This window comes from Mytilus galloprovincialis, chromosome 3 (genome assembly GCF_965363235.1).
Source record: "Mytilus galloprovincialis chromosome 3, xbMytGall1.hap1.1, whole genome shotgun sequence".
In the NCBI taxonomy this organism is placed as follows: Eukaryota; Metazoa; Mollusca; class Bivalvia; order Mytilida; family Mytilidae; genus Mytilus; species Mytilus galloprovincialis.
Window position 1 is genome coordinate 82,527,950 of NC_134840.1, and position 14,146 is coordinate 82,542,095.

At 31.9% G+C, this 14,146-nt stretch overlaps 1 protein-coding gene across 1 annotated transcript; it reads right to left on the minus strand.

The window, feature by feature from the left end:
* Nucleotides 1-1,498: 1,498 nt before the first annotated feature.
* Nucleotides 1,499-4,500, minus strand: LOC143069140 (uncharacterized). Its single transcript, XM_076243625.1, has 5 exons — nt 4,343-4,500; nt 3,722-3,838; nt 3,269-3,348; nt 2,498-2,771; nt 1,499-2,065 (listed from the first exon to the last, which is right to left on the minus strand). Exons 1-5 carry the CDS (start codon nt 4,497-4,499, stop codon nt 1,554-1,556), a joined length of 1,140 nt encoding a protein of 379 aa, XP_076099740.1. The 5' UTR covers nt 4,500; the 3' UTR covers nt 1,499-1,553.
* Nucleotides 4,501-14,146: the final 9,646 nt, after the last annotated feature.

The window sequence follows — 14,146 nt, forward strand, 5'->3', positions numbered from 1 at the left end:
TTTTAGCGCCTGGCAAAAGTCTGGACCCTCTTAACTTTGTTTTTTTTTTAAATTTTAGTTCATTTATATGTAATGAAGTTGAATGTGACATCCATTTTTAATGAACTAGATTACATTTTGTGTAAGGGCCGTCTGAAGCCCGCCTCTGGGTGCGATATTTTTTCGCTGTGTTGAAAACCCATTGGTGGCCTTCGACTTTTGTCTCCTCTATGATCATGTTGTCGTTTCTGACACATCCCCGTTTCCATTCTCAATTTTATTAGAAAAAAATCCTTTGTTCCATATTTATACTACACATTTTATGCAAAACCTTTTACATTTTGATTTTTGGGTCATTGTTGAAGGTCGTACAACATTATGGTGGTTTACACATACTTCCTTTGGTTTCTTATTGGAAATTTGTCTATTGACAAACATACCACATCATCTTTTTTATATCGGTATTGAATATTTTACACCATATTTCAGTGATCGTGCAAAAGGATCGTAATCCCGAAGATCGTAAACATATTTTCTTATCTTAAAATGGGACAAGAGGGGTTCTGTTAACAGATCAGCAAATAAGATTACAGTTAATTTAAAATATTGATAACAGCATTTTAAATCATCTTAAATGAGAAAACAGAAAACAGTAATTCCAAAAAAAAATATATGTTATTTTTTTCATAATAGTAAACAGATTCACGACAATGACAATTTTGAGGAGACAAATAACAGATAACTTGTAGAGCATCAATGGTTTTGAATATTTGCCACTTTTAGCTTAGATATAAAGGCACAGAAGCAGGACATAGGAGAACAAAACCAGGACCTTTTTCTAATCACCAGCACGTCGACAGGACAATTTCGTTTGGCGAACCTTCACGACTTTTGCAATAAGTTGTAATATTCATTGCATAGTACTTATGACGTATAACAGAAAAAAATAAGCAACAAAACGGTTGTTTTATCAATGTAAACAAACCCACCAGAACAGAATCAGGACCCACCAGCAACAGTCAGGACCGAATCACCAACACAGAACGTTCTCTCGCAGGACAACCTTACCCACCAGGTAGTTGTTACTAAAAGCTAGTCCATAGACAAATATCTAGTAAATAAACCCTTGATTTTTGGCTTCTCGTTTAGAAAATTAAAAATTAAAACAGTAATAAGATAACATTTGATGAATAAAACATGTCAATCAACACATATCTTAGTTTGAAAAGGGATTTTGACCTTTTAAGATCGGCATGTAGCACACACAAAACTTGACCAGCAAAAAGAAAAGAGACACAAACTTCCAAAGTAGGAGCATACTAGCTTGGAAACAAAATGCTAGATTAAAGCTCAATTAAAGTCTATATATCCGTTAGTTTTCTCGTTTGAATTGTTTTACACTGACACAAACTTCTGAAGAAGGAGTATACTAGCAGTTACAAAATACTAGATTAGTTCTCAAATAAAGTCTATAAATAAAACAGGTTCCTCAAGGCTAAATAACAATGATTTTGGCTTTTTATTAAGAAAATAGAAAGTAGAAAAATAACAATTTCTAGAAAATAACTAGTTCATTAACACACATCTTTGCTTTTCTTCTGTCTTTTGATACATGATAAGGAACGGAAGAATCCACTGATTCTTGCAGCAAATGTAGTTTTCTTTCCGGCATTTTTGGGACTCAGTTTAATGTCTTTTGCGTCTTTTCGGGGACTTTCTTTCCCTTCATTCTTTTTAATGCTTTCACAGCTGATTATCTGTTCTTCGATTTTCTCTGCCTCTTTCTCTATTTTGTCTTTCGTGAAATCATTTTGTGTTTCCCCATCAAAATCGATAGTTTGATCCATTTTCTTCATTTCGTCATCTTCATTCTCCGTCTCTTCATTTGCTTTGACTATTTTGAAACCATTTTGTTGTTCCCCGTCAATATCGATAGTTTTATCCTTTTTATCGTCTTCGTTTTTCTCTGTTTCTTCATCTATTCTTACTATTGTTAAATCATTTTGCTTTTCCTGAGCAACATCCATAGCTTGGAATACTTTCTTCTTTTCGTCCTTTACTCTCTTTTTCTCAATCTTCTTCATTTCTGTAAAGATAAACACTGATGTAGAAATTTTAATGTTTTCATGAAAGATTTAAAACTCAGTATACTCTGGGTTAATGTTTGGTAGTGTTTATCCGAAATTTACCTATTGCTGCATTTAGTCTATTTTTGCTCTCTTTTAATTTAAAATATTAAGTTATACAATGTACTAAATAATTTTCAAAATGTAAGACACTGTTCGTGAATCTTGTATGTACACGAAACTCTGAATTAGGCAATTAATTTCTATAAATTATATCATGAAAATATTAAAATATGATAATTTAATAAAAAATTTGTACATTTCTCATATTGATTTTAAACCATCATTGGCAATTGTTGGTTGAAGTTGGAAAAGACTAACGTCTACGGCAACTACAACCATCAAATTTCCTTAAGTCAGAAGAAGACTGAAGAAAGAGGACATAGAAATACCTTTTTCCAACATCATATTTGCTTTTTCACCAATCTTTTTCATCTGCTTTCTTCTCTTTTGTTCCTTCTTCCATTTTGAATTCACATCCTTAGTGTGTCTTTTGATACTCTTGTTGATTGCTTTGTATTGTGTTTTAACAATCTTTTCCTCTTCTTTAGCTTTCTTCTGTCTTATTTTGTCCTCTTTAATAAGTTCTCTTTTCATTTTCTTTTCGTCCCTTTTCGTTTCTTTGTCATTAATTGATCCTTCCAGCACAGAATTCTGGACTGGATCCTATAATAATAATACAGCATTTTTCAAATAATACAACACGCACACGAAAAATTGATATTGAAATGATGCAAAAATGTTAATTACTCACTAAAGATATATTTCAAGATACGTTTAAAAAACGAAGAGTTTATTATCAAACTATTATTTATTGTCAAAAAGTTGTTTCAATTTGAAACAAATAAGATTTACGATATACATAAAGTTCAAATGTGCCCTTCAAAATCTCTTGATTTTAATTACAACCACAAAAACCCAACTGACTATCAGACACACGAGCAGGAAGAAATCACATCCTTCGGCTAAAATAAAATGGAACAACTTTAGCTTTTACCGTTTAGAAAATGTGTAGTAAAGGGATTTTTAAAAAAAGAGAACAGATTTCACCGTGAATATGAAGAACAGCAATGAAATCACTGTTCAACTTAAAGTATAACATTAGATTCTTATTACCGTTAACATCTACCCCATTATAATACTCCCTTAATTCTCTATTGTACCTTATCTATATGTCCGACTGCATTCTTCAATGGGTTCTCTCCAATTCTCTGCACGTGGATCGGCTTTGTTATTATCATTTCTAGAAAGAAAGAAAAAAGACAAATCTTTAACTTGCTTTTCTTCCGGCCTTAATATTTGTGAGTCCCATCATTGCCACAAACTAACTTAAGAATTAGAAATACAAACTTTCATCTGAGATGATATGATATCTTAATTGTCTCCTTATTTTCATTCAGATTTGTCATTCTCAGTGAAGAAAATTTTAAAAACTTTCATTAACGATACACTGAATGAGCGGTATGGGTGTTACTCATTATTAAAGGCCACATGGTTACATATAGTTGGTCTCGAGTGGGGAGTTGTCTCATTTGTAATTATACAATATCTTCTTATGTTTGTACACAACAAAACGTAGTGGTGATAATAACGTAAAAATATCAAAGACAAATTACCCGGTCTTTGCTCTGTCGATATATCCACACCCATTTCTGGTTTCTTTTCTTCCTTATTTATAATTTCTGTTTTATCCTCGTCTTTTTCTGATTTCTGCTCTTCCTTATTTTCTCTTTCTGTTGAAATAAATCAAATAAATATTCATATGAGGAAAATCAGATTTCTTACGGTTATGAACAATATACAATTCTAAAATTCTAAACTGAAAATAGAAGATCTTAAATGACTAAATTATTCTCAATAGATTGTAACAACAGAATCAGTTAAAACGTTCAAATTTTACGCTCTTGTTTGATGACCGAATAGAAATTCGCGAATTTTAGCGACATATCGATATCGTATTTGACCCTTGTCTGCCATTGGAAGCCATATGTTGACCTCTAGATGTCTGAAGGGGTTTTTGGTCATTGTGCGTCCCATTCGTGTTGTGCCCAACACAACTAAAATTGGAATCTAAAGAGAAAACTCAAACTTAGTCAAATGAAATATAACAGAAAACACCTAACAAAAATGAGAAAAGATGTATGTTTAAATACAGTCGGACAGAAATGAACGGACTATTTTGAACAATTGACCTTTTCATCTAAATAAGATTTAAATATGACACTAGTTATACATACTTAATTCCATTTTCCAAATTAGCCTTTTTGCCTCAGAAGCCTTTTTGTCTAGTATGTCCTCAAGCGAACACTCGAATTCTGCTGTACTTAAAATGGCCTCACAAAACCCGGACACGGTAAAATGATCCCTTTCCTCTTGTTGGATGGACATTGCCATTCTCAACCTATCAATTGTTGAACCAAGTATTAGTTAAAAACGTATAATGAAATATTTTGTATCACCGCTCTTTCCCTACCCTCTTCATTTTTTTTTTTTTAAATTTCGAAATCTGCTGAATAATGCAATCAAATATGGTTTCATTGAATAGATTTTTAGTTCTTTTACTATTTTAAATATTTTTATACATTGAAGAGGATTTTTTTTTAGTAATGTTACAATCATCGCTCATTCAATCATTATAGAAATTAAATTGCTTTCGCCACATTGGTCACTTCTGTTGGTCATTTTTTTTCTTCTGTTCAGTGTTTTTTATTTTGTATTTCTAACTTTTCCTATAGTTAGGCTATTGTTATTAATATATTTTGCTAAATAAGCATTTTCAAGAAGTCTCGCTATAAATTTTATGTAGATATGCATATGACCTGCGAAATATAGCCAACAGTAACACAATTATACATATGTTTTGTTGGGGCAACACTAATTCTTCATCTAATTAAACCTTAGACGTTTTAGCATGTTAGTGCACCAGCGATAAAATAAATTGTCGTGACTTGATAGGAGCTCATACCACGATTTCTAGGGTTTTTAGTTTTATGGTTGTTTTTTCTAAATAAATAAAGTACATAACTTGAAAAAAGTGAAATAGCATTACTCACCAGAATTGTCTGTCGATTTTCGTATCTTCAAAAATGAATTTCTTGACTTTAAAAACTAACTTGCTGCAGTGTATTGCCGATACTTCGACAATAACGTTGGCATTGGGGATATTTATGACGTCGAAGTATGGTAACAGCTAGCGTAGCCGCATAGTTTTCTTGGATTCATTGCTACATGTTTCTACCTTTTACGCACAATAATTGTAAAGTGTTAAAGTGTTTGTCAATTGTAAATTGATTGTACCGTTGGTTGTATTTATTTGAAAAAAATTGGGACTAGAATGTGTCAAAAAGACAACAACCGACCAAAGAGTAGTTAATAAAGTGTTTCAAGTGTTTGTCTATAAGTTGTTCACTGTGTTTGTCGAAAAGTTGTTCCAAAAGTTGTTTCATTTGTCAATGGTAACAGCGCAGCCTGCAGTTTTCATATAGTTATCTCCCTTTTCTGTGTGATGATGGCTATAAGTTGTAACAGAGACATATAATACATATTATATGTCTCTGGTTGTAATATGTTCGTCAAGAAGTTGTCAGACTTTTGTTAACTTATTGGGTTTGTTAAGAAGTTGATACCAGTGTTTGTTTATTTATTGTGTTTTAATAAGTTGTTTCTTAGTTTGTTAACTTATTATGTGTTGATAAGTTGATACCAGTGTTTGTTTATTTATTGGGCGTAAATAACTTGTATCTGGTGTCTGTTAAGGTTTCTTATGTTAAAAAGTTGTTACCAGTGTTTGTCAATAAGTCAAAACTAATATTTGGCTAAAAGTTGTTCAATGTTTTAGTTAATAGGTTGTTCCAAGAGTTTGGCAGTATTTTGTACCAATCTTGTTTTGAGTACACACCATTGTCTGTCCATAATTTGTTACCCGTGTTTGTCAATAGTTATTCCGAGTATTTATCAATAAGTTGTTACCCGTGTTTGTCAATAAGTTGTTACCCGTGTTTGTCAATACCCGTTCTGTCCATAATTTGTTACCCGTGTTTGTCAATAAGTTGCTACGAGTATTTGTTAATAAGTTGTTCCAAGTATTTGTCAATAAGTTGTTACCCGTGTTTGTCAATAAGTTGTTACCCGTGTTTGTCAATAAGTAATATCGGTGTTTGTCAATAAGTAGTTACCCGTGTTTGTCAATAAGTTGTTCCGAGTATTTGTCAATAAGTTGTTACCCGTGTTTGTCAATAAGTTGTTTTCCGTGTTTGTCAATAAGTTGTTACCAGTGTCTGTCAATAAGCTGCTACCCGTATTTGTCAATAAGCTGTTACCCGTGTTTGTCAATAAGTTGTTACCCGTGTTTGTCAATAAGTTGTTTTCCGTGTTTGTCAATAAGCTGATACCCGTGTTTGTCAATAAGTTTTTCCTAGTGTTTGTCAATAAGTTGTTACCCGTGTTTGTCAATAAGCTGTTACCTGTGTTTGTCAATAAACTGTTAACCGTGTTTGTCAATAAGTTGTTACCCGTGTTTGTCAATAAGGAGTATCGGTGTTTGTCAATAAGTAGTTACCTGTGTTTGTCAATAAGTTGTTCCGAGTATTTGTCAATAAGTTGTTATCCGTGTTTGTCAATAAGTTGTTTTCCGTGTTTGTCAATAAGTTGTTACCCGTGTTTGTCAATAAGCTGTTACACGTGTTTGTCAATAAGCTGTTACCCGTGTTTGTCAATAAGCTGTTACCCGTGTTTGTCAATAAGTTGTTACCTGTGTTTGTCAATAAGCTGTTACCCGTGGTTGTCAATAAGTTGTTACCAGTGGTTGTCAATAAGTTGTTATCCGTGTTTGTCAATAAGTTGTTACCCATCTTTGTCAATAAGCTGTTACCCGTGTTTGTCAATAAGCTGTTACCCGTGTTTGTCAATCAATAGTTACCCGTGTTTGTCAATAAGGTGCTACCTGTGTTTGTCAATAAGTTGTTACCCGAGTTTGTCAATAAGTTGTTACCTGTGTTTGTCAATAAGCTGTTACCCGTGTTTGTCAATTAGTTGTTCCTAGTGTTTGTCAATAAGTTGTTACCCGAGTTTGTCAATAAGTTGTTACCTGTGTTTGACAATAAGTTGTTACCCGTTTTTGTCAATTAGTTGTTCCTAGTGTTTGTCAATAAGCTGTTACCCGTGTTTGTCAATTAGTTGTTCCTAGTGTTTGTCAATAAGTTGTTACCCGAGTTTGTCAATAAGTTGTTACCTGTGTTTGTCAATAAGCTGTTACCCGTTTTTGTCAATAAGTTGTTACCCGTGTTTGTCAATTAGTCGTTCCTAGTGTTTGTCAATAAGTTGTTACCCGTGTTTGTCAATAAGTTGTTACCCGTGTTTGTCAATAAGCTGTTACCCGTGTTTGTCAATAAGTTGTTACCCGTGTTTGTCAATTAGTCGTTCCTAATGTTTGTCAATAATTTGTTACCCGTCTTTGTCAATAAGTTGTTACTAGTGTTTGTCAATAAATTGTTACTAATTTTCGCCAATAAGTTGTTCCGAGTGTTTGTCAATAAGTTGTTACCAGTGTTTGCTAAGTCTTAAGGTTATCTTAAAGTTTTATATGTACAACAACAAAAAAATAGCTATCCGTAGTGATTTTTTGGAGTGTATATAAATATAGGAAGACGTGGTATAAGTGCCAATCAGACAACTCTCCATCCGAGTCACAATTTATAAAAAGTAAACCATTATAGATCAAGGTACGGTCTTCAACACGGAGCCTATTTAAAAATTAAAAACAAATCATCATTACACAGCTTAGCTTGGAAACAAAATTCTAGATTAAAGGTCAATTAAAGTCAGCAACCAAAAGCAATATTAGACAAAACAATACCAACCAAAAGTATCATAAGGTACAACAACACTAAACAAAAGCAAAAAAAAACCCCAAATCCAAAAGTAATTTATTATAAGGCCAAACAACCCCAACCAAAAGAAATATAAGGCAAAGCAACAACAATCAAAAGTAATATGAGAAACAACGCCAACCGAAATAAGGCAAAAGAACAACCAACTATATGTAAAACGAGACGAATCAACACCTCCGAAAAATAATATAAGGAAAAAAGCAACACCAACCAAAAGCAATATCAGGCAAAAAAAAAAACAACGCCAATCAAAAGAAATATAAGGGGACAAAACACCAATCAAAAGTAAAATGAGTCAAAGAAAAACACCCTTCAAAAGTAAAAAAGGCAGAACAACCCCAACCAAAAGCAATATAAGGCAAAACATACCATCCAAAAGTAGTATAAGGCAACATTACAACAATCAAAATTCCAGATATGAGGTAAAACAACACGAACCAAAAGTTATATTAAGCCAAACAACCCGAACCAAACGGAAAACATATAAAAGAACATCAACCATAAGCAAAATCGGCTCAACGAAACAACAACCAACAGTAGAATGAGGCAAAACAACGCCAACCCAAAGCAATATGAGGAAAAACAACGACAACCGAAAGCATATTTATAAGGCAAAATAACAAAAACCAAAAGTAATATAAGGCAATTCAACACAAACCAGAAGAAATATAAGGCAAAACAACGCGAATCAAAAGATAAATAAGGGAAACAACGCCAACTGAAAGAAATATGAGACAAAACAACACCATCCAAAAGTGACATAAGGTAAAATATCAACAACCAAAAGCAATATAGAGACAAATCAACACAAACCAAAAGAAATATACGGCATAATTACACCAATCAAAGGCAATATAAGGATAAACAACACCAATCGAAATCAAAATAAGAGACAAAACAACAGCAACCAAAATTCAAATGAGGCAAACAATACCAATACAGAACGAAATGAGGCGAAAAAAAAAACTCCAACCAAAAGGTAAATTAGGCAGAATTAGCCCTAACCAAAATCAATATGAGACCAAACACACTAATCAAAAGTATTCTAAGACAACACTACACCAACCAAAATTGATATGAGGTCAAACAACACAAACATAAGTAATACCATATTCAGCAAAACAATCTTACCAAAATCAGAATAATGCAAAACAACACCTACCAAAAGCAATATTAGGCAAAACAACACCAACCAAAAGTAATATACGGCAAAATTACACAAACCATCAGCAATGTTAAGCTAAACAACACCAAACACCAGTGAATAATGGCAAAACTACACCAATCAAAACATAATATGAAGCAAAACAAAGCCAACCAAAAGAAATATCAGAGGAAACAACACTAACCAAATATAGTATGAGGCAAAACAACACCAATCAAAAGAAAAATGAGGCAAAACAACGCCCATCAAAAGAAATATAAGGGGAAACAACACAAACCAAGAGTAATATGAGGCAAGACAGCACCATCTTAAAGTAACACAAGGCAAAACACAACAACCAAAAGCAATAACAAGACAAAAATAAAATTAGGCAAAACAACAAATAATGCATAAGAACACCAACCAAAAGCAATACCAGGTCAAAGAAAGAACAACCAACAGTAGACTGAGGCAAAACAACGCCAACCAAAAGCATTATCAGGCAAAACAACACCAACAAAAAGCAATATAAAGCAAAACCACAGCAACCAAAAGCATTATAAAGCAAAACCACACCAACCAAAAGTAATTTACGGCAAAATTACACAATTAAACCATTAGCAATATAAGGCAAAATAACACAAATCAAAAGTATTATGAGGCAAAACAACACCAAACACCAGTATATTAAGGCAGACAATCCCAATCAAGCAAAAGAAATATCAGAGGAAAAAACATCAACCAAAAAGTAAAATAAGGATAAACAACACAAACTGAAGAAACATAAGGAAAAACAACACAACCAAAAGTAAAATAAAGCAAAACAACACAACACCATCCAAAAGTAAAATACAGCATAATTACACCAACCAAGAGCAATATAAGGCAAAACAACACCAATCAAAAACAGTATAAGACAAAAAACACCAACCAATAGAAACATAAAGCAAAACAACACCAATCACAAGCAATATAAGTCAAAATATCCCAGACCAAATGCTATATGAGGCAAAACAACACCAACCAAAAAAAATATAAAGCAAAATTACACCACCTAAAACTAATATAAGCCATTACAACACTAACCAAATGTAAAATAAGGCTAAACAACACTAATTAAAAGTAAAATGAGGCAACACAACATAAACCAAAAAAAATAGTAGGCAAAACAACACCAACCAATAGTAAAATAAAAACCCAACCCAAGTAAAAGTTATATAAGACGAAACAACCCTAACCAAAAGAAATATTAGGAAAAACAACTACAAAGTCCAAGCAACTCCAACAAAAAGCAATATAAGACAAAACAACACTAATCAAAAAGAATAAATCACAAAATTACACCAACCAAAAGTATTATAAGGCAAAACAACACCAACCAAAAGTAATATTTAGCAAAACAACACCATCTAAAAAGAAATAAAAGGCAAAACAACACCAATCAAAAGTGAAATAAGACAAAAAAAACACAAAACTGAAAGTGAAAAAAAACCAAAAAAAAACAAAAGTAAAACAAGACAAAACAACAATTTGAAAAGTAATTTAAGGGAAAAAAAACAACCAAAAGTAAAATATGTCAAGACAACACCAACAACAAGATATATAAGACCAAACAACACCATCCAAAAGTAATATAAGACAAAACAACACCATCCAAAAGTAATATAAGACAAAACAACACCATCCAAAATTATTATAAGGCAAAACAACACCATCCAAAATTATTATAAGGCAAAACAACACCATCCAAAATTATTATAAGGCAAAACAACACCAACCAAAAGTAATATTAAGCAAAACAACACCATATAAAGAGAAATAAAAGGCAAAAAAACTACAATCAAAAGTTATATAAAGCAAAACAACACTAACTAAAAGAAATATAAGTCAAAACAACCAAAACCAAAAGTAATATACAGCCAAGTTACACCAATGAAAAACTATATCAGGCAAAACAACACCAAACCAAAGTAAATGTGGCAAAAACAACACCAACCCAAAGTAAAATGAGACAAAAACAACACCAACCAAAAGTAATATTAGGCATAACAACATCAACCAAAAGAAATACAATACATCATCTACCCACAGACCTGTATAAGCAATACAGCAGCCCTTTAAGGAAATGATAAAAATACTATTATCTGTTTACCCTTGTACAGTATTCAATATACAGCCTTTTACAGAACAATACAGGTAAGACAACAACAAGTTTCCATCATATCAAGGTTTCTTTGCATAATAAGAAGCTTGCCATCTGTCTATTGTTAACCTCCAACTGTCTTTGTTTTTCCTGACACTGGTTGACTAATATGGCACATTTCCTTGTCTTAAAATTATTTCCCCATTTTCTTTGTAAAACTGGAAAAAGTACATTTCTTACTTCCTTAATTTTGCAAGGTTATATTTCAGTGCTAACTTCAATAGAGGAAGTCCAAAAATCCCCCTGTATATCTTTGAAGATCCAATTCTATTGAACAACCAAATTTGACTTGCTGTTTAACTAAATGTATTCTAATTCTGATTTTGATTGTAATACATGTACTTGCACTACATACACAATTTAATCTTACTCATTTTGCTTTCAATTCTAATTTACATCTTATCCTCATAAATACTAGCACAATCACCCTTGAAGGCATTAAACTTTGCTCAGTGCTCGGAGCACAAAAATCATGCTCGAAACATGAAATCCAGTAAATTGATTGGTTGATTTTTGAGTCTGAGTACAAAAATCATGCTCGAAATTTTTATGACCGTGAGGGAAGAAATATATAAATGGACTACTGTGGATTCATTGATTTGTGTGTTATCATAGAAGCAGCAAAAACCAATTTCAAGCCTTTTTTTGGATCATGTTGACCTTGCCATTTTTCGAACCTGCAACCTCCTGCTGTCTAGGTTAACACACTTCCAGGAGAAAACCAATATATTTTCTTGTATCTGGAAGTCTAAGTGTAGTGCTAAGAACAATTGAACTAGAAAGTCTACAAATTGTTACACAACCTACATCAGTATTTTGAAATTCTATTAGTCTAGAGTTTATTCTTAATATTCACTGTTATAAAGCCTTGGTGATTTAAGTACAGCTATTGTAAGATCCAGGCAGGGGGTGATTCATGTATGTCTCAGAACTGCTTTATTCTTTTATATAATAGGCAGCTAAGATTGAAATAAAGTTTGCAAGCTTTTTGCTATGGAAACATGCAGGCATTTTTTTGAGGAATTTATGATGAAATCAGGCATGAAAATTGGAAAATGTCTACTTTTTGGTTGCAGCAATTTTATGATAATGACAATTTCAAGAAAGAAAAAAAATTTCAACATATAATTAGGCATTATTTGAAGTTTATATTTTGATGTTGAGGTTGTGAATTTTTTTTGGATATAAGGCTAAAATGTTTTTTTGACATTTTCTGAAAATAGCTTAAATATCATATTTTAAATCAAGAAAAAATGACATTGAGCAGACAAGTTCATTATAAACTATGATTGCATCTTACATTGAATGATTAAAAACAGGAAAAAAACATCTGGGTTTTTTTGAAATTTTTTGTTACCATGGCAACAAAAATTGGTAAAATTCATAAAAATGACAAAACACAATACTTGTTCATTATCAAAATTTTTGATATTTTTTTTATATTAATGTAATTTAACAGACAATAAAACTTATGATTTGTTTGAAAATGATAAAAAATATATAAGCTTTAATTTAAGTGGCTGAAAGACCATAGCAACCAAAAAAAAAGCCCTAGCAACCGGTTTGAAATTGCTGAATTAGAATCAGCATCAAATACATGGTTTTCTAGGTATTGGATACATATAAATAATGAAGTTTGAATTATATACTCAACAGTTAGATAGTTAATGAACACTTGATCTGCTTTTGGTTACCATGGGAACAAAAAAGTTCAGATTTGATACAAACCATTAAGTACCTTATAATATCTGTTTTGCAACCCTGTAAATCGACTTCTTTAAACCATAATCAACAAGCAATTATATTTCTCTATATTTACAACTCATATCTCTTGATTTCATGAAAGGGTCATTTGGTTATTGTAATAACAAAGTATGGCATAGAAACTTTAGATGGAGAGACAGAGTTAATAATGTAGGAATCTGCTGGATTTGGTGCATGGTTTCCTCAAAAATTTGTATTCCTGGATTTTTCTCAATATCTCAAAATTCAAATTTTATTTTGGTCTAGAATCGTAAAAGTAAACGGTACGTCTAAACACTGCTAAGGACTCCCTAGTGCACTAAAGACCTATACAATGCCACTAAGGACTAGAAGGAGTGCTGTTATATATATTATTTTTACATATTATGGTAGGGCTAGATATTTAATGCAAAAAAAATCAAATTTTATAGAAAAATAATCATAAATAAATAAGATATTCAACATTATTTAGACAGTTCATTCCTCCTATTCCCACTTTTTTCATATAACTGGTAAGAAAAGTAAAAATTTCATGTGGGAATAGGAGGAAATCTTATGCAAACAAAGGATTATACTTAATCAACTTTTAATTGGCCAATGTTTTTTGGGATAGGAGGAAATAGGTTATTTTTGTATATGTTTGAATTTTGTGTTTTTAATTCAAATAAAAATGAAAGAAATGGAATAAAATTGAGAATGGAAATTCTGAATAAGTGAAAGAGATAAAAACGCGACCATAAAGCATAAAACAATCGAAATAAAGAAGTGTAGCAAATTATCTTAGATTTCTTTTATAACACAAATTCAAAAATAAAGTCACGCAAGCATTATAATATGAAACAAACAATACAAGTAAACAACACTAAAGCAAATCACACATTGTAGCACACACATCAGAAGTCCACCGTATATTAGTCTATTAAAGTTTATTAATCTATTCAACGTGAATCACTGCATCGCCAAACTGTACTGTTGTTACTTCTTGGTGGGGTATTAATGCTGCATAGTGAATCATGGTTGAGGCCTAGATTCCTCATGTTTCAGTAGTTTTATTTGTTTTAAA

What these genes read in the sequence shown, in the direction of transcription:
- LOC143069140 (XM_076243625.1), bottom strand. Translation starts at nt 4,499, where the DNA reads ATGGCAATGTCCATCCAACAAGAGGAAAGGGATCATTTTACCGTGTCC. An exon ending in AATTTGGAAAATGGAATTAA is followed by an intron (nt 3,839 to 4,342) that starts GTATGTATAACT and finishes TTATTTCAACAG; the next exon opens with AAAGAGAAAATAAGGAAGAG. An exon ending in AAATATGATGTTGGAAAAAG is followed by an intron (nt 2,066 to 2,497) that starts GTATTTCTATGT and finishes TTATCTTTACAG; the next exon opens with AAATGAAGAAGATTGAGAAA.